The sequence below is a fragment of the Trichosurus vulpecula genome, chromosome 1 (assembly GCF_011100635.1).
Source record: "Trichosurus vulpecula isolate mTriVul1 chromosome 1, mTriVul1.pri, whole genome shotgun sequence".
In the NCBI taxonomy this organism is placed as follows: domain Eukaryota; kingdom Metazoa; phylum Chordata; class Mammalia; order Diprotodontia; family Phalangeridae; genus Trichosurus; species Trichosurus vulpecula.
In genome coordinates this window covers 74,710,746-74,731,269 of record NC_050573.1, presented here as the reverse complement: position 1 = coordinate 74,731,269, position 20,524 = coordinate 74,710,746, and the positions used below count along the sequence as shown (strand labels likewise).

The following is a 20,524-nucleotide window of genomic DNA, read 5'->3' as shown; positions in this document are numbered from 1 at the left end:
TTTTACAGCTGAAGAAAGAGGCCTATCATAGAAGTTAAATGACATAGCTAAGGTCACCCAGATAACGACAGGGGTGGATTTGAATCTGGTTCTTTTGATTCTAAATTCAATGCTCTTTCTGCCCCACAAAGATGCTTAATAAGTGGAATTGAATTGAGGGAAACTAAGGTCTCAGGAGGTGTTGGACAGGGAGAAGGAACACCACGGTCCCTCCCAGGTCCCAGCGCACCAGGTGGCGTGATGGACTTGAAGTCAGGAAAGTCTGAGTTCAAATCCTACCTAAGGCACTTCCTAGTGGTGTTAACTATGGGCAAGTCACTCAGTCAACTCTCCCCTAGCATCAGGTGCCTCATCGGTAAGATAAGGGTAAGAATAGTGCCTACGTCATGGTGTTGGGGGAATCAAATGCGCTTCACAAAGCTGAGAGTGCTAGAGCAGCTAGTCAGTCATCTTGTGGAAGTGCTGGCTGTTTATTTCCTGTTACTCCTGACTCAGTCTCACAGGTAGGGGTGGAGAAGGCCTTCCACTCTCCCTGTGCGCTTCGATGACAGATACGAAGATTCAGATCCGGAAGGGACCTTGGAGATAACCTAGTCTACTCACTTCCTTTTACAAATGAGGAAACTGAGACACGAGTGACTAGTGAGCAGCAGATGATGTCACCGTGCCTTACAGCTGGAAGGTGATCTTGGTGGTCATTCAGTTCATCCTTTTCATTTTATAAATGAGAAAACCGAAACCCAGAGAGGGGATGGGACTGATCCATACAGACAGTGGTGAATCACAGAGCTGGAATCTGAACCCAGCTTCTCTGACCCCAAATCCAGAGTTCTCCATGTCATTCTGTTCTCCTTTTTATTTTCAAGTATTAAGGCATCATTGGGGGGATGGGGCTGAGAGAGGAAAAGGAGAAAGGCCAGGATTGCTGAGGCAGTGGGTGAAGGCCGAAAGGGCAGCAGGACCTCCAGAGTCGGCCTGTGGTGGCCTGTGCCTAGGCCCTGTGTCAACTCCCGGCTGGGCTGGGCAGTGGCCCCACCCCCCACCCCGTGGCTGTGCCCAGGGTGGAAGGGAGGGCGAGGTAGCTGTGAGATTGATTGGGTCAGGGTCAGGATGGGAGGGAGAAGCCTCACACCCCAGGCTCCCCCCTGCCTCCACAAGTTCTCTCGGCTGGCTGGAGGGATGGCTCACATCACTACGCAGCACTGGCATGTTTGCTTGGAGCCACTGGCTTGCTCGCTGTCAGGTGGGGGCTCAGCCCGTTGGGCAGGTGCATAGGTGGGCACCGGGCGGCTAGCGGGGTTCACAGTGCGCATGACTGGCTGCAGCAGGGGCTGGCGTTCTGGGGGCCCTGCTTCAGGGGCAGGGAGCTGCTCCAGGGATGGGGCTGGAGCCTGGGGCTCACCCCGGGCTGATGCGGCCTCTTTGGCCTGTGGTTCTGGGCCTGCCTCACTCTGGGCAACTTGCTTCATCTCCTCTTCCTGCTCCTCTTTCTCCTCATCTTCTCCCGGCCCCTTCTCTCCTCCTGGATCCTTCTCTGCTGGCATTTTCTTTGCTAACCCTCCTTCCCTCTCCTTTTCCTCCTCCTCCTTCGACCCCAGCTCTTCTCTCTCTTCTTCCTCTGCCTCCAGCTGTTTCTCTCCCCCTGCTTCCTCCTCTGCCTCCAGCTGTTTCTCTCCCCCTGCTTCCTCCTCTGCCTCCAGCTGTTTCTCTCCCCCTGCTTCCTCCTCTGCCTCCAGCTGTTTCTCTCCCCCTGCTTCCTCCTCTGCCTCCTTCTGTTCTTTTCCCTCTCCTTCCTTTTCTTCCCCCAGCTGTTCCTCATCCCCTTTTGCTTCCTTTGCTCCTGTATGTACCTCTCTCCCTCCATCCTTCTGAAAGACTTCCTCTGTCTCACCTTCTGACCCCAGCTTCTCTGTCTCCAAATGCTTTTCTCCCCCTTCTTTCTCTGCTCCCAGCTGTTCTTTCTCCCCTTCCTCCTCTCCCCCCAGCTGTAAGCTTTCCTTTGCCTCACTTTCTTTTAATTCCTTGGCAGTTCCTTCTGATTCCTCCACTAGGACCTCCTCCCAGTCTTCAGTGATGAGTACCCTCTCCACCCAGATGAAGGAGCCCTCTCCTTGGTCTCCTAACTCAGGACTCCCCCCAGGGCCCTGCTCTTTGGACTCCAGCCCAGAGCTAGCAGGACTACCTGTTGCTGCTTCCTCTCTAGCCATCTCCTCTGAGTCCCCCATGTCAGTGCCATCAATTCCCCCCAGTCCCTCCCATACAACTTCAACAATCCCCCTGTCTTTGGTCACCCACTCGGGAAGTTCTGGGGCTTCCATCATTGACCGGTTCTTCATCGCCTCTAGAACCATTTCCTCCACCTCCTGGACTCTCCTGTCCTTGGTTATCCATTCAGGAAGCTCTGGGTCTCCTGTTACCTGGTGGTGCCCTATCACCTCTAAGACTATCTCTTCAACCTCTTGTTCTTTTACCTTCCCCCTTTCTGTACATGTGGAGGCCTCCCTGGCACTTTCCTCTAGGAACCTCAGCCCATCCCACTCCACCTTTACTATGCCTGATCCCTGGACCATTTCCCCAGAGCTGTCAACCCCATCCCCAGTGTCTGGACCCCTGTCTTCTGCTGTGTCCACCTGATTCTGGGTCAGCTCCAGCTCCACAGGGACAGGTTCTGAGCATGGACCATTGGCCTCGACAGTATCTGCTGTGGACACCTCTTCCTTTGGCGCTTGGGGGGTTGTGGCTGCATCTCCTCCCAACTCCTTGGGGATCCTTGGGGTAGAGGGATCCGGCATGGAGACTGCTGGCATAACCGGTAGGGAGGCTCGTTTCTCAAGATCTTCCTTGCCTAGGAGGAGAAAAGGGGAAGACCTAAAGGGTGAGTCAGGAACATGATATCTGCCCCTGCCTTCCACAAAGTCTTATCTTGGGAAAGGACTTCAAAAGGCGTCTAGTGCAAGCTGTACCTGAATAAGAAATCCCTTTAAAACATCCTTGACAAGTAAGCAGTCATCAACCTCTCTGCTTGAGGACTTTGAGCAATGGGAAGCTCATTTTCTCCTGGGAGGACCTATATCCCTTTGGACAGCTCCAATGGTTAGGAAGTTGGTGGTTTTTGGTTTTATCTTCTTCTAACCTTCCTGCAACCTCCCACATTGCTCTTAGTTTTGCCCTTTGGAGCCGAGCAGAGCAAGTCTGATCCCTGTTACGTAGGATAGTTCTTTAAGTGTTTGAAAACAGCTCTCATTTTCCCTTAAGGTCTTTTCTGGGATAAGTGTCTCCAATCCTCCAATCAGCCCTTATATGGAACAATCTCCAGCCCTCTTCCCCATCCTGCTTGTCCTCTTTGAGTTCCCCTCTACTTTGCTGATGCCTTTCCGTAAATGGGATGCCCAAGACTGAATATAGTATGCTCCATGTAGTCTGACCAGGAGAAAGCCTGGGGAGACCAGGAGAAAAGACCAGGAGAGCACTCACCTCTCTCATTCTTCACCTAAGCCTCAATTGATGCAATTGACTTCCAAACCTGCTGTCGTGTTGACTCACATTGAACTTATAGGTCCACTAATAACCCCAGATCCTACCCATGCCTGGGTGATAGAAAGAGAATTATACCTGTGATCCTGAATATCTGAGTTCAAACTCTGCCTCTGACTTACTACTAGGGGGTGTGACCTTGGATAAGTCACCTCCCTCAGCCTTAGTTCCTTCATCATCTTTAAAATACAAATAATATGCACTATTTACCTCACAAGGTTGTTGTGAAGAAAACACTTTTGTCTAAATAGCGCCATATATGGGGGGGGGGGTGTCATATAGATTTACTGGTGTGCTGCAACCATCTTAAACTGTCTTGAGAAAGCTGGTTGTTAAATTTTCAGTCTAAGCATTCACACCTCGGAAATAGGCAAATGCTATAAATCAGGGCTGGATTTATTGTTTTGTTGAGTGTCTAGACTCAGGAGAGTGATTGAGCTCATGGTAACAATAGTGCACATTAAATTTAAAAGTGTGTTCTGAGAATATTTTTTTCTGGAAGCTAGTTGTTAAACATGTACCAATAGCTCTGTGCATGTATGTTAGCTATTATTAGCCAAATCTTGACATCCTTGATTTTTTAAAAAGTTTTCTTAGTTGATTTTTTTAAACCCATGTATAGGATTTTATGTTTTTCTTTATTAAATTCCATTTTATTAGAATAAGCTCAACATTCTAGCCTGTTGAAATCTTTTGGGATTTTGACTATGGTCCAACAGGTTTGCTGTCCTTCTCAGCTTGGGGTAATATGCAAATTTGACAAATATATTATCAGTGCCTTTATCCAATTTACTGATTAAAAATGCTGAGTGGGCTTTTTAGTCAATGGATGGATCTTAGGGAACTGTGAGCCCTGTCAGCTGGGATTGAAGCCCAAGGTGGCTCCCCATAAAAAGAGGAGTGAAGATACTCACCTTCAGGACCTGGCTCCATGGCAGTCTGAGAGAGAGATCGGGATACCTAAAGGGAGACAGAAAGAACCCTGTAGTTAAACTTGGTCTCTCCCCCTGGTTCTCCTTCCTCCTAATTCTGGACCTCATCTTCTCTCACTTAGACCATGAGTAGCCCCCAAATTCAGCTCTCTCCAATCTCTTCCCTTCCAATTCTTCCTACTGAGACCACTAGGCTCATCTCATTAGAGCTTCATTTTGATCCCGACTCTCTTTCATGGCTCCCCACTGCCTCTGAGATCAAATTCAAACCCCACATCCTGGCGTTCGAGGACCTCCATCATCTGGGTTCCACCTATCTTTCCAGCTTCATCTCTCCCCGTTTTCATATACTAAGCCTCTGGTCTGAACACACTGGTTTTGGTGTTCTCTCTAGAACCCTTTCTTCAAGTCAACTTACCAAGTGACTTTGATCCATAGAGTCAGAGAAAGAGAGACAGAAACAGAGAGAGACAGAGACTGAGAGACAGAGATACACAGAAAGAGACAGACACAGAGAGAGATAGAGACAGAGATTCACAGAGAGACAGAGACAGACAGACAGAGACACACACACAGACAGAGAGACAGAGATACACAGAGAGATGGGGAGAAAGGCAGAGAGTGAGACAGAGAGAGACAGAGAGACAGAGACTGAGAGAGACAGAGATACACACACACACATACACACACGGGGGTGGAGGGGAGGGGGGGGAGAGAGAGAGAGAGAGAGAGAGAGAGAGAGAGAGAGAGAGAGAGAGAGAGAGAGAGAGAGCTTAGATGTCGTCTAACCTAACTTCTTTCTTTTATAGATAAACTGAAATACAGAGAGAGGATTGTCCAAGGTCATAGAACTCAGGGCCCCAGTCTCTAAATCCTGGGCTCTTTCTACTGTGCCTTACTACTTCTGCCTATTCAAATTAAGGACTTAGAACCCTCCCGACCTTCCAAAGACCATCTTAAGTCCCAGCTTTCTTTTTATCTCCAGCACTTAGTATAATGCCTGGTATATAGTTGACCCTTACTAAGTGCCTAGTAGCTTTCTGGCTCCTCAAAACTCAGCTCAGGTGTGGCCTCCCACACGAAGACATTCTGATCCCCCTGGGTGCTAGTGCTCTCTCTGCCAGACCTACCTTGTATTCATTTTGTCAATATCTGTAGGCACTTATATCCGTACCTGTTGTTCCCCAAGCCAGGATGCAAGTTTTATGAGGGCACAGATACTTTTGTTTTTTTATCTCTAGCACTTAGCCCTGTGCTTGGCACCTAGTAGACACTCAATAAAGGCTTGTCAATTGATTGCCCACAATCTTCCTTGACCTACACAATGACCTTTCCCTTCTCTGACTCCTGTAGCCCTTCCTGTATCTCTTGCTAATCTGACCTGTGCATGAGAATGTTGGCTAGACTTTGAATCAGCCCCTACGACCTAGAGCTGGAGGAAGGTCAGTGCCACAGAATCTCTGTTTGAAGAGACTTCCAGAGAGTCATTACTAAATGCTTACTCTGTTCCAGGCACTGCACCACACTAGGGGCACAACAAAAGACAAAAATATAGTTCTTTCCCTCAAGGAGCTCATATTAGCTCACAACTATGTATATACATTTGCTCCTTACAACAAGCCTGTAAGATAGGTGCTTTTACTATCTCCATTTTACAGATGAGAAAAGTGAAGCTGGAAGTAGTTAAGTGACTTGCCAAGTCACACAGCTAGTGATTGTCTGAGGCAACAGCAAACTCAGGTTTTCCTGACTCATATTCCTGCACTCAATCCACTGAGTGACCTGGCTGCCACCTTTATACCAATAGATAGGGCAAATTGGAGGTAATTTCAGAGGGAAGGCACTAACATTGAGAGAGATGGGGAAAGACTTTTTGCAAAAGGTGAAATTTTGGCTGAGACCTGAATGAAGCTGGGAGGCATAGGGATAAGTAGCAAGAGCATTCTGGGCATACGTGATAGCCAATAAAAAGGCATGAAGTCATGTTTAAGGAATAGAAAGTAGGCTACTGTTGTGATGGTAGGATTAACGATACTTGGCAACAGAAATAGGTATGAAGTGTGAGAGAGATATCGTGGTCAAGTATGATACCTAGGTTATGAACTTGGGTGACTGCAAGGTTGATAGTGATCTTGACTGTAACAGGAAAATTAGAAAAGGGGAGAGTTGGGTGGGCAAGATAATGAGTTCAGTTTTGGACATCTTGAGTGTGACACCATATGGCATCCATTCAAGATGACCAATAGGCAGTCAGTGATGCAAGAGTGGAGGTCAAGAGAGAGGTTAAAGTTTGGAGAAATAGATCTGAGAATACTATAGATCATAGAGATGATAATTGAATTGAAGGATGTTGAGATCACCAAGGCAGGGGCAGGGGGGGAGAGAGGGAGAGAGAGAGAGAGAGAGAGAGAGAGAGAGAGAGAGAGAGAGAGAGAGAGAGTGAGAGAGACAGAGACAGAAAGAGACAGAGGTGGCGGGGGGAGAAGGAGGAAAAGAAGAAGGAGGAGGAGGAGAGCATTGAGAAACACCCTTGGTTAGTCAGTTAGGAGAGAGGGAAGACTTCAGACAGATAAAAGGAAAATCAGAAGAGAATTGTGTCATGCAAACCTAGAGAGAAGATAGTATCAAGGAGAAGAAGTTGAGTGACAGCGTCAAGAGCTGCAGAGAAGTCAAGAAGGATAAGGATCAAGAAAAAGCCATGAGATTCGACAATTCAAAAGTCATCGGTCACTTTAGAGAAAACAGTTTCAGTTGAATGAGGAATCAGAAGCCAGACTGCAGTTTAGAAGAGAATGAGAGGAGAGGAAGTGGAGGCACCAGTTGTGAACAGCTTTCTTTAGTTTAGCCATGAATGGAGGAAGAGATGGAAGATGAGAGTAGGGACAGGCACATCAAGCTGAGGGCTTTTTAAGGACGGAGGTGAGCTCAGTATATTTGTAGACAGCAGGGAATCAACTAGTAGACAGGGAAAGACTGAAGATTAGTGAAGGACTGGGGGTGACAGAGGGGGCATTCTGCTGGAGAAGATGGGATGTACTGAGATCACTTGTGTGATAGAAAGGAGAAAGGTGATTTCATGTGAGAAAGGGATGAAGGAGGAGAGAATGGAGGAAGATGTCCAAGTAATATGAGATGAGGAGGGGAGAATAGGCAGCTCTGACTAGGAATCCCTTCTAGATCATCTCTGAGAAGTAGTTAGTCTTTGAAGATCCCTGCTTCTCTGAAACAGCTCATTTCACTTCTAAATAACTGATTGCCAGGAACTTTTTTCCTGACGTCTGAGCTGAAATCCGCTTCCCTACAACTTTCTGCCTCTGTCTTCTAGGTCCAAATCATAACAAGTCAAATTCTTCTTCATAGGACCACCTTTCAAGTACTTGAAGACCCCATACTTGCAGAGAGATTCTGGTGCCAGTGCAACTAGAAAGCTGATTGTTAAATTTTCAGCATGAACATTTGCACCTCAAAAATTGGCAAATGCTACAAATCAGGGATTGATTTATGGTTTTGTTGATTTCTAGTCTTAAGAAAATGATGGAGAAATGTTAATAATTCACAGTAAATTCAAGAGTTGAGGATAGTGCCTACATACATGTATATACGTATGTACGTACACACACACACACACACAAACACACACACACAGTTGGAGAACTGGTTGTTAAATACCCCCTAGCACATCGCTTAAGTCTCTTGTTCTCTAGGTTAAACATCCCAGTTCTTTCAACTAGTCTTTATATTGTATTCTTTTGGGGCTCTTCACTATCTTGGTTGTTCTTCTCTGGGTGATCTAGAGCTTATCAATGACCTTCCTAAAATTCATCACCCAGAACTGAAACACTATGGTCTGAATAGAGTACAGTAGAGTAGGACTATCTTGTTCCCAGACACTATGTCTCTCTTAGTGCAACCCAAATCACATCAGCTATTTTGGCTGCTGGATCTGAGCTAGTCTTTACCTTGTAGTGCACTAAAACCTCTAGATTGTTTTCTGATAAATTATTATCCTGCTTCCCTGCTTCCTCCATCTTGTACCTTTGAAGGTGATTTTTTGAACCCAAGTGCAAGACTTTATATTTATCTCTACCCATCTTTCTAGCTTGGTTAGATCTTTGTGGCTCCTGATCATCCCATGTACTTTACAGGTTGGGAAACTGAGGCTCAGAGAGGGGAAACAGTTTGCCTAAAGTCACACAGCTACTAGTGGAAGAATCAAATCCCGTGCTCTTTCCACTCCACCTGTTCACTACTGTTCAAAGGGCACAGTCTAGTAGATATCTGGGATATTTTACCCCTTCTCCCTTAAAAAAGTAGACATCTTTTACACCCTATTCCCTCTCACCTGTCGGCGCCAGGTGGGCCAGGCAGAAGTCTTGTGCTGGGCTCCTGTCGATGCACTTTGTAGTAACTGGAGTTGGGACTGGAGTCTGGGGAAGAGGTTGCCGCTGGAAGCCAGGAATCTGGTCTCCCAACCCCCCCCCCCCACCATGTGACCCAAGTGTCCAACCTCCCCTCCCAGCATCCCAAAGCCAAGCCTCAGATGGCCTGCCTTCATAGGATCATGAATAGCCCTGAGAGGTCATCCAGTCTAACTATTCATTTTGAAGATGAGGAAACTGAGGCAAAAGGAAGGGAAGGGTAGGGAAGGGCAAGAAAAGGAATGGAAGGATAGGAGTGGAAAGGGAAGGGGAGGGAAGAGGGAGGGAAGAGTAGGGAAGGAAAAGAAAAGGAAGAGAAGAGAAGGGAAGGGGAGGGAAGGGAAAGAAAGGGGAAAAGGAGGAAAAGGAAAGGGAGGAGAGGGAAGGGAAGGGGAAGGAGAAGGGGAATGGAAGGGAAAGGGAAGAGGAGGAAAGAGAAGAGAATGGGAAGAAAAAGGAAGAGAAGGAAAGGGAAGGGGAGGAAAGGGAAGGGAAGGGAGGAAAGGAAAAGAAAAGGAAGGGAAGAGAAGGGAGGGAAAAGGACTTGCTCAAGGTAGTCCGTGGCAAAGCTGGCTCCCAAACCACAGCCTCTCATTCTAGTTCAATGTGCCTTACTATTTCTGCCATAGGAAAGAGCAGGGCCCAGTTGTGAACAGGAATCCAAAGGCCAGGTGGGCACTTAATAGCAGAGCCCTCCCCCCAGCCCCTTACGTGAACAGACTGTCTTCCAAGTGTTGAATTCTGGCCTGAGCCTGGCCCTGGGGGGAATGGGGGTCCGCCTCTGGCTCAGCGCCTTCAGGTCCCTCAGCTGTCCCATCCATCAACCATCGCTCCCGCAGGGACTTCCTCTTGGAGGAGGGCAAGAAGGAAGGTGAGAGCCAAGCCAAAGAGTGGACAAGCCACCCCACCGTCCCAGACCCGGACAGATTACCCCCACCCACAGACCCTTTCTCAAATGCCCCACCCCTAGACTGGAGCACACCCCCTCTCCCACTGCCCCCTCCCACAAGGACAGATCTTTTTCTTTTGCTCCCATCACTTATGCCCTCCCTCACTGACCCCTCTAAGGTAGGGACATTCCACTATAGCCCTCCTTCACTGGGTGTCCTCAGACTGGGACCATCAGGACTCTCCCCACCTTTAGTCGCTGCACTCTCAATTTTTCTTCTTCTAGCTCCCTCTGCGCTCCGCAGATCTGTTCTTGAAGCCGCCGCTTCTCCTGATCAGAGCGAAGCAAGTCGGGGCTGTGTCGGCCCAGCGGAGAAGTCCAGCCCTGCCCAGCCCAGCCTAGTCCAGAAAAAAGCCCAACCCAAGCCCGTCCCGGCCAGGAGGGAGAGAGCCCAGCCCAGCCTAGCCCATCTCAGCCCTGTGGAGCCTAGCCGAGCCCAGCCTAGCCGGACCAGCGGAGACAGGACAAGGGATAGCTCCAGCCTGCGCCTCCCTCTCGGGCTCCCTCCTTTCCCTCTGCCGCTGAGGGGCTCCCCTGGGATGCCTGGAACCCAGATGCCTAGGGCTGGGGGGGAGGGAGGGGCAGGGCAGGGTACAGGGGAAGTCCTACTTGGGTTCCGGGAAGAGGTGGAGTGGGGAAAGACCCCCACCCTCTACTGTCTGGAGCTGAAACCTGCTGTGGGTGCGGGGAAAGAGGGGGTGGTCTGGGAGGCGCTGACTCAGCAGTTCAAGGGAGGGCGGGGGTGAGAGAGCGGGGAAGGGGTGGTGCTGGCCGCGCCCCGGGCCGGATCCTGCGGCTCTCTGCCAGAGGCGGGAGACTGAGAAGATGGAAACGGGGGATGGGAGACAGGAGGGTGTGGGGATGAAGAAAAGGAGAGAATGAGGAACAGAGAACTGGGGGAAATGCAGACCAGGGTATAGGAAGACAAGGGACGCGTCAGGGAAAAGGAAATATGGTGATGAGCACAGGAGGATGGAGAGAAGGGAGTGACGAGACTGTGAATGGGTCCTTCAGAGAAGAAATGGGAACAGAGAGATGGAGAGCACAGAGAACGGGAGGAATGAGCAAAGTAGGGTATAGATGGATGTGGGACTGGGAGACAGGATGAGGAAGATTTGAGAAGATGGGCGAATCAAGGTGTGGGAAGATGGGAGTTTGGGTGTCGGGATGGAGAGACACGATTAGAACAAAGTATGAGATGGAGTTTGGGGAAAAGGAAACAGGAGGTGAGGAACTGGCGACAGGGAACCTGGGAGTATGGAATAATGGAATGGGAGAATCAGAGAACGGAGAGATAAGGTATTGGGAGGGGGGCAGGAAAGAAAAATAGGAGTTCGGAAGAAAGGAGATGGAGGTGGGGGGGTTGAGAGGTGATGGGGCGGCACTTTGGGGCCGGAGGTACTGCTCGCTCACTCACTCCAGAGGTGAGTCCGTCCAGCCTCAGCCCACTCCCCCAGGAGGGGATGGGGAGCAGAGCCCCATGGGAACGGGAATAGGGACGGGGCGCAGGCAGAGGCTGCAGTCCCAGGCTCAGGGCAGGCGGCAGGCTTCGCAGAGGGAAGCAGAGAGCGGGGTTCGAACTGTCCCCAAAGCCTCGGGGAGGGGCCGGAGAGCGCTCGGTCACTTACAGCAATGACCTCCAGCCGCTGACGGTAGAGGGCGCTCTCGACCATGGGCCTGCAAAGAGGGAGAAAGTACGCACGAGGTTGGGGGGAGGGGTGGAGGATTCGGGAGATGGAAGATGGGAGAGTTTCATGCCCTCAACCCCTACCCTTTCCCCATAACTGAATGGCACAACTCCTGAAACCTGGCCCTGTTTGGGGTGTCCAGGAACTAGCCAAGGTTGCCTTGACTATTTTCTCCTGCCTGGCCAATGAGTGTCTTTGGAACTTGAGAAAGGAGATCTGGGATGTCGATCTCCAACTCTGGTCACAGCTCCAGGCGGGAAGGGCAACATATAGTACAAAGAGCTTCGGGTTTGGGGGGGGAGGGTTCACAGAACTTAGACCCAGATCCCTGCTCTGATATTTTCTGGGTCTGATGTCGAGCAATTCACTTAAACTTTTTAAGCATCAGTTACTTCCCTTAAAAAATGAGGGAATATCAGCGAACCACATAAAAAAAAACCCACATTCTAATTCACCACCAGTAAGGAAAATGCAAAGCAAAAGTATCCTGAACTTTCACTTCACACCTAATTGTCAAAGAAAACAAAAGATGTGAATAGTTAAGGTTAGAGGGGTTGTATGGAAAGACAGGCACACCATACATTTTTGGTGGAGCTGTGAAGTGGTACAGCCAGTTGGGAAAAAAGCAATTTAGAAATACTGGAGGATAGTGACCAGAATGTCTATACCTTGGACCCAGAGATTGTAGTATTAGGTATCTACCCCCAGAGATCAGTTACAAAAAGAATGCCCCCATTGACATCAATTGTTTATAGGAACACTTTTTGTAGTATAGCAAAGGCTTGGAAACAAAGTAGATGCCTGTGATTTGGAGAATGGCTAAACAAATGGTGGTACATAACGCTAGTAGAATATTAGTATGCTGTAAGAAATTATGGCTATGATGAATATAGAGAAAGAGGGAAAGACTTTGTAGGAAATGATGCAAAATGAAGTAAGCAGAGCCAAGGAAACAATATATACAATGACTAAAAGCATGTTTAATGAGATCAGCAACAAAGCCATTGAAATGAAATGCAATGAAATTAACCAAGGTTGGCCCCAAAGAAGAGACATGAGAATGTATCTTCCTCCCTTCTTTGTGGAGGTAGGAGACTACGGGTGTGGAATACTCCAGATGATATCAGACTTTCTTGATGAAAATGCTTATTTTGCTGTATTCCCCCCTCCTTTTTTATGCTCTGTTATAAAAGATAACTGGGGAAGAGTAAGGGACGTCTTGGGAAATGTAGGTGTTATAAAAACAAAAGATATCAATAAAGTTTATTTTAAAAACATTAATAAGTGTTTGTGGCATTGAGTTGAAAAAAAATAACTAAACTGATACAGTCTTTGATCCAGAAATATCAGTGCTGGGTATAGCATACACCACGAGGAAGTCAGACAGAGGGAAATATATAACAGAATATATATATGTATATATATAATATATATACATACATATAACAGAATAATTATAGCAGCACTTTTGTGTTAGTTAAAAACTAGAAACAAAGTGGATGCTCATTCATTGGGGAAATAGATGAACAAATTGTAATATAGGAATGGAATGGAATATTTTTCATGCTGTAACTTGGCTTGACTTGCTTGACTTCTCTGCAGCTTTTGATATTGTGGATCACCTCCTAGAGAGTCTCTTTTTTCTGGGTTTTCCCCACAGACATCTCTCCTGGTTCCTCTCCTACCTCTCTGATCACTTCCTTTCCTGGTTGTTCATCATCACGCTCACCAACAAGTGTCTCCCAAATATTTTGTCCTGGGCTCTATTCTCTTTTCACTCTATTCTTTCTCATTTGGAAAATTCATCAGCTCCCTTGAGTTCAATGATCCCATGTATACGGATGGTTTTCTGATCTCTATATCCATCCGTATCTAGTCTCTTTGCTGAGCTACAGTCACACAGCTCCAAATACCAACTGCCTTGGATATTCCATAGGCATTTCAAACCCGAAATGACTTAAGCAGAGTTCATCACCTCCTCCTCCAACTCTCCCTTGTTCTAGACTTCTCTTACTGTCAGGGGCACTACTGTGTCCTCCCAGTCACAAAGACTACCCTTGGTATGTGTCGTCATCTTAGACTTCTTATTCTCGTTCATCCCACACATCCAATCTGGTTATTGCTACCTTCACATCTCTTGCGTATGTCCCCTTCTCTTCACTCCCACAACCACCACCCTAGTACAGGCCTCAAATGGGGCCTACAATAACCTTATTATTGGTCTTCCTGCAGCAAGACTCCCTGTTCCAAGCCATCCTCCACTCAGTTGCCAAGATGATTTTCCTAAAGCATTTTGTTGTTGCTGTTGAGTTGTGTCTGACTCTTTTTGACAGATACTGGAGGGGCAGCTAGGTGAGGCAATGAGTAGAGCACTGGCCCTGGAGTCAGGAAGACCTGAGTTCAAATCCAGCCTCAGATACTTGGGCAAAACAAAAGACAAAAAAAAAAGACAAAGATACTAGAGTGGTTTGCTATTTCCTTCTCTAACTTATTTTACAGATGAAGAAACTGAGACAAATGGGGCTAAGTGACTTGCCCAGGGTCACACAGCTAGTAAGCGTCTGAGGCTAGATTTGAATTCATGAAGATGAGTCTTTCTGACTTCAGGCCTGCCACTCTGTCAGCTGCACTATCTAGCTGCTCATCTACACAATAAATTCCAGAGGTTCCCTATTACCTTTAGGATCAAACATAGAGTCTTCCGGCATTTAAAGCTCTTCCCAGTCTGGCCCCTTCCTATATTTCTAGACTTTTTGCACTTTACTGCCCTCCACATACACTGTAATACAGCTACATAGGCCTCCATGCTCTTCTCTCCACAATATGCTCCATATCCTGACCCTCTACCTCTTTACTTGCTGTATCCCAAGTCTAGAGTGCCCTTCCTTATACCTCTGGCTCCTAGCTTCCCTGGCTTCCTTTAAAGTTCAGCTTAAATCTCACTTTCTATAGTAGGTTTTTTCTGATCTCCCCAGTTACGAGGGCCTTCTTCCCTGAGATTATTTCCTCTCTCTCTTTCTCTCTCTCTCTCTCTCTCTCTCTTTCTTTCTATCTCTCTCCCCCCCTTCCCTCTCCCTCCCTCCCTCCCTCTCTCTTTCTCTCTCTCTCTCTCTCCCCCATAATTCACATGTTGTCTCTCCATTAGAATATGAGCTCCTTGAGAGCCTTTCTTTCTATCTCCAACATTTACCAAAGTGCCTGGTACACAGTAAATGCTTAATAAGGAAAGAATTCCAAGGAAGTTGGAGAGACTTATTTGTACTGATACAGAGCAGAGCAAACAAAACCAACAGAACAATATACATAATGCCTATGATGATGGAAAGGAAAGGAACGAGGAGACATCAGAACTTAGATCAATGAAATGACCAAATCTTGAGTCCAGCAACCTGATGATGAGATATCCATCCTTCTCTATGGTAAAAAGGTGGTGGGAACTTGGGTGTAGAATAGGGCATATGGCATCAGATATGATTAATATTTGTCTTGCCAAAATATACTTCTTTGTTATGAAGGAGGGGTTTATTAGAGAGGGGAAGAGTTTTAGGACCTGTTTTTTTCTAATTTTTCTTTTCTTGGAAGTAATCAGTTAAGTGACTTGCCCAGGGTCATACAGCTAGTAAATGTCTAAGGCTGGATTTGAAATCAGATCCTCCTGACTTCAGAGCCAGTGCTCTAACCACTGTACTACCTAACTGCCTTGCCTTTTTTTCAAGCAACAACAAAATATTAATAAAATAAAACAGGCATGATTGTTTGATTTCTTCTCCATTTCCTATGCCCTTATCGTTATTCATATCCCATCCTGAACCACTGGTGTCCTTCAAGGATCTGTCCTGAGACTTGTTCTTTTCTCTATCTCCTCTCAGTGATTCCATCATGTCCCATGGGTTCAAAGAACTCTATACTGATGACTCCCAGATCTTAGTCTCTCACGTGACTAAGCTCCAGTCTCACATGCCAACTGTCAGAAGGATAGTTCCACCAGGATGTCTGTAACAATAATATAAATCCCACTTTGCTCACTGTTACAATGTCCCACAGGCATTTCAAACTTAACATATGCAAAAGGAACTCACTCTCTTCCTTCTAAGCCTGTCTCCTTCCCTGTTTCCACTGAGGGTACCATCTCCCCTCAAGTCACTCAGATTCACAACTTCAGTAGCATCCCTGACTCTTCCTTCCTGCCTCATTGTCCGTAAACAGTCACAGTTGCCAAGTCTTTTTGTTTCTACTTCCACAATTTCTTTCATATCTGTCCGCGTCTTTCCACTCCCATGACTAGATCAGGCATTCATAGCTTGCCGTCTAGGATATTGCAATAGCTTCTTATTTGAATTCATGGCTTCCTGTATGTACTGCCCTCAACTCTAGCCATGCAGTGGCAGAATAACTATTAGTTAAGTGGATATCACACAGGATATCACACAAGTTCTGAGTTCAAACCCAGTCTCAGATGCTTATTAACTCTGTGACTCCAGGCAAATCACAACCTCATCTGTAAAATGAGAATAAAATAGCACCTGACTCTCAAGGATGTTGTGAGGATCAAATGAGAAAGGATTTCTAAAGCACTTTGAACACCTCAAAATACTATGTAAATGCCTTTGTTATTGTTATTATAATATCCTATATACTAAGGCTCAAATCCGACCAGAACAGTTATCTTTTCAAGACTCTTCAGTGGTTCCCTGTTGCCTCTAGGATAAAATACAAACTTTTTGTCTGACATTTAAAACCTTTTGCAATTTTTTCCCAAGATTCCATTTCCAGGCTTATTTCTGATTTCTGCCTCTCACTCAAACAGGCCTGATGATCATTCCTGTTACGTGACATTCTCCCTCCATCCTTGGGACTACTTCACAGCCTGTCCCAAATGCCTGGACTATATTCCCTCTTCAACATAATCTTTTAAAATCCCAACCTCCCTTCAAGGCTCAGTTCATGACCCATTTCCAGTTTCTCTTGGGTGTGAGGAAATAGGGTACAGTGGATAAAACACTGGATATGAAATAAGAGGACCTTTGTTGGAATCCTGATTCTCTCACTTACTACCCCTGTGTTGGCTGGATGAATGTCTTAACCTTTCTGGGCTTCAGGTCCCTCATTAAAAAAAAAAGAGGAGGTTGGACTAGACAGGGTCTACAATGCTTCTGAGAGTGGGCCAAATCAGATTAAAATATAATTGGGAAATACTAAACAAAATAAAGAAAAATACAATACAACACAGATAATGTTAATTTGTGGTTTTCTAAGTCAATATGTAACTTTCAGGGATCCTTATGTACTGTTCAGTGGCTCCAGTTTCCATTTGAATTTGACATTTTTTTGGACTAGATGATCTCTGAAGTCTCTTCCATCTCTTAATTTAGGATCCTAGGATTCTTCTTCCTCAACAAGTACACACTTTTCTTTTTACTTCCAGCTAAAAATCTCACCTTCTACAGGAAGGCTTTCCAGGTCCCCTTCATGCTAGTGCCTTTCCTCTGCTTATTATTTCTAATTTATTCAGTACATATCTTGTTTGTACATAGTTTGTATGTTGTCTCCCCCGTTATACTATGAGCTCCTTGAGGGCAGGGACTGCCTTTTACCTTTCTTTGTATCCCAAGCTCTTAGCACAGTGCCTGGTACATAGCAGTGCTTCGTAAGTGTTTATTGACTGACTGACTGACTTGTTGTACCTCTCCAGGAGAATGTAAGCAAGCTCTTTGGTATCTGTGGTGCCCAGCACAGCTACGTGCACCCAGTAGGTGCTTAAATCAAACTGTGCTGGATGACTCCAAGGCTCATTCTGGCTATAAACCCTCTAATCAGGGAATATGGGAGTTGGAAAGATCTTTAGAAATACTTTAGTCCAGTTCTCTAATTTCACAGACAAAGAAACTGAGGTCAGGAGGTTGATTCACCAAGGTAACATGGCCAGTAAATATGTACATAAATCCAGGGCTTCAGAATCTTTTGATTCTAGGGACAGTGGTCTTTCTATTCTATGGGACTCCTGGGTCTTAGGAATACCACTGGCATGATGTTCAGAGCCCTAAAGGTGAAGAAGCCCTACGCCCTACCCCCATTGCCTTTGGAATATCAACCTGTTTGCTTCCTGGATTGTAAACACTGAGGAGCTACCCCTTGATCCTGACTGGCTTTTACAGAATAAGCTTGTGGATTCGCATATACCCCTTTGCCTCCTCTCAAGGGAGCCAAACCTCTGTTGTTACCATGACAACTTGGAGAGATGGCTCGTTCCCCTGCCCCCTAGAAACCAAAGGTTTCAGGGTAGATTCTGACCACAGTGGGTGGGAGAGGATGGGATGAGGCTCCCTTCCCTTCTCTCTAGGAATATCCATAGTCTGTAGCACTGAGGGTTTAGAGTTGGAAGGAACTTTAGAAGTCATCTAGTTCAAACACTTAAGTTTATAGATGGGGAAACGGAGGCTAGTGACTTGATCAAGGTCATCCAGCTAGTAACACTCAGAACTTGAACTCAGGTTCTTTTGATTTAAAATCCCATTCTCCAGTATGTCATACTCATTCTCATGATTGAGAACTTGACTAGAACTTCCAGGGTGTAGTACATAGGGATGCTGGAGTCACTGACTGAAACCCTTTCAGTGAGCTCTGGAGGACAAAGGAGACCGGATCCTTGGCTGGCTCCCTTAGGAAGGGTGGTACTTTGGGGGTAGTCATAGGCTTTGGAGCTGAAAAGGGCCTTCTAGATCAGGAGTTCATAACCGAAGGTCCATGGGCCATGGATAAATTTCAGGGGGACCGTAGAGAGGAAAAATTACATCTTTATTTCAATATAATTGATTTTCTTTGTAATTCTATGTATTTTATCTTATGCATGTAAAAAGGAGGTCCCTAGACTGGATCAGGCTGCCGAAAGGGGTCCAGGACACACACACACACACAAAGCCAAGAATCCTTGCTCTAGATAACCTAGTTCAACCCTCCCATTTTATAAGGAGGGAAAATGAGGTCTCCTAAAGACAGAGACATGTTCAAAGTCACAAAGCAGTAAAGAGCAGAAGTGGAATTCAAACCCAGATCTCTTGACTCTAATCAGATGTTCTTTCTACCAGAGCAAACTGCTTCTCAGGATGGGGTCCCCAGCTGCGTTCCCCCAGGTTAGATGGGGGTGGGGTGGCCTGAGGCAGAAGGGGTTGGGTCTTGTCTTAGGTAGGTCCCTGTGGGGGGGGCCTCTCCCTCTCAGTAAAACTCCCCCTGGGGACTTGATCTCCTCTGCCAGTTCCCTGCTGGGGTGATCAGGTTCTCTGTTACTTAGCAACTAGGTTTCTAGATAGTGAATAATGCAGGTAGCAGATCCAGGGGTTCGACAGGCTCGGAGCAGTCCTCTCTGGATCCCTCTAGCCCTGTGCCCTCCCCTGTGCCCCCAACCAAGAGTCAAGGGGATGAGCGGTCAAGGGAGAGGAGAGGAGCTATTGGTTGCATTCAGTCCAGGGCCAGGGGATATAGGCAGAGTTCTCAGAGTTTATAGGATTTAATGCTTCAATGAATAGTAAAGATCAGTTAGCCCAATCCCGTCTTTTCACAGATGGGGAAACTGAGGGCCAGAGACAAGTAATGACTTGCCTCATGTCTTATACCCAGTAAGTGTAGAGTCAAATATAGTTTTTCTTTTCCTCCAAAATCCAGGGTTCTTTCTACCATACTGCTTTCCATGCCTCATCCTCTTCCATTTGGCTTCTGGTCTATTTGGAGTCCCATGAAATCCAGGGGTCCTGACCTAGTGGCCCTGGGTGGGGGCCCCTCCCACCAAAGGGCCTTATCCTGTAATGCTGGGCTACATTCCCACCTCCAGCCCAGACTTTGCCCCCAAGACCCATGTGACTCCTGAATAGTCTGCATCTGAGTCCAAACAGGGGGAGGGGATGGGGAAGGAGGGCCTGAGATTCTTTTCTTTTTCCAAGCGACAAATGCTCGCTTGGGGTTCAGAGCGTTTGTCTCTTTTAAAATGGCAGCTCAGGGCTGTAATATTCCTACTGGGTGGGGGTGGGGGTCCTCTTTGGTCAGGCCCCAGAGGCTGGGACCAATTGTGACCTCCACCAGGGGGCAGGTGCTTGCTTGAGGAACTGCCTCCTTGCTAGGTGGGGTCACAGGATTTGGAGCTGAAGGAATTTGAGAAATTATTTAGTCAGGCCCCTCATTTTACAGATGAGAGAACTAGGGTCCATCAGGGTTAAGTGACTTGCCCAAGGTCACACACTGAGTCAGTGGTCAATCTGGAATTTACACTCATGTCCTCTGACTTCCTATCCAGCGCTCTTTCTACAACACTCCCTCCAACTATTCAATGCAGCTGAGGTAAGTTACCTCTTTGAGCTGCTCTGCTCCCAGGTCCTCTCCCAAGCCCTGGTACTTACATTGGATTTGTTGGGGTCCACCCGCTGGGGGGCAATCCCTGGCTCTGGAGGGCCATCTTGCTTGTAGGGCTGGGCTACCCAGCTGGGCAGCAGGTGCCCGGAGAGATTGGGGACGACAGGTGGGGGAGGGGGGGGCTGCCACGGGCACCAGGAGAGCTGGTCAGGCTGGTTTGGGCGGAAGGAAGTAGGGAGGGAAGGGAAGGGAGAGGGGGCCTGAGCCAGAGCTGGCTGGCGGGCCTGGGGAGGCACTATCAGCTGTCCTGATGAATTATTTACCAGGTACCAGCTGCCTCCCTCTGCTACTGCAGCCATCCAGTGCATACACCCTCACAGTCGTGAATAGACATGTCAATGGTGACTAGCCAGTATGGTATATGAACGTAATCGGATATGTGCTGTGCGAAATGACGAAATGGCCAATTTTGGAGAAATCTGGAAGATTTACATGAATTGATGCAGGGTGAAGTGAGCAGAACCAGGAGAACAATTCCTACTGTAACAACAAAAAACTGATAACTTTGAAAGACTTAAGAACTCTGATCAAAGTAATGACCAATGATGATTCCAGAGGATTAATGATTAAGCCTCCTACCCTCCTGACAGGACAGTGAGAGAT

At 47.0% G+C, this 20,524-nt stretch overlaps 1 protein-coding gene across 1 annotated transcript; it reads right to left on the bottom strand.

Annotated features, from left to right (window-relative positions):
• Window positions 1–765: 765 nt before the first annotated feature.
• PALM3 (paralemmin 3) lies at window positions 766–20,087 on the bottom strand. The gene is made up of 7 exons (XM_036746991.1): window positions 19,909–20,087; window positions 11,462–11,510; window positions 10,023–10,103; window positions 9,596–9,732; window positions 8,809–8,893; window positions 4,449–4,494; window positions 766–2,845 (listed from the first exon to the last, which is right to left on the bottom strand). Exons 1-7 carry the CDS (start codon window positions 19,962–19,964, stop codon window positions 1,185–1,187), a joined length of 2,115 nt encoding a protein of 704 aa, XP_036602886.1. The 5' UTR covers window positions 19,965–20,087; the 3' UTR covers window positions 766–1,184.
• Window positions 20,088–20,524: the final 437 nt, after the last annotated feature.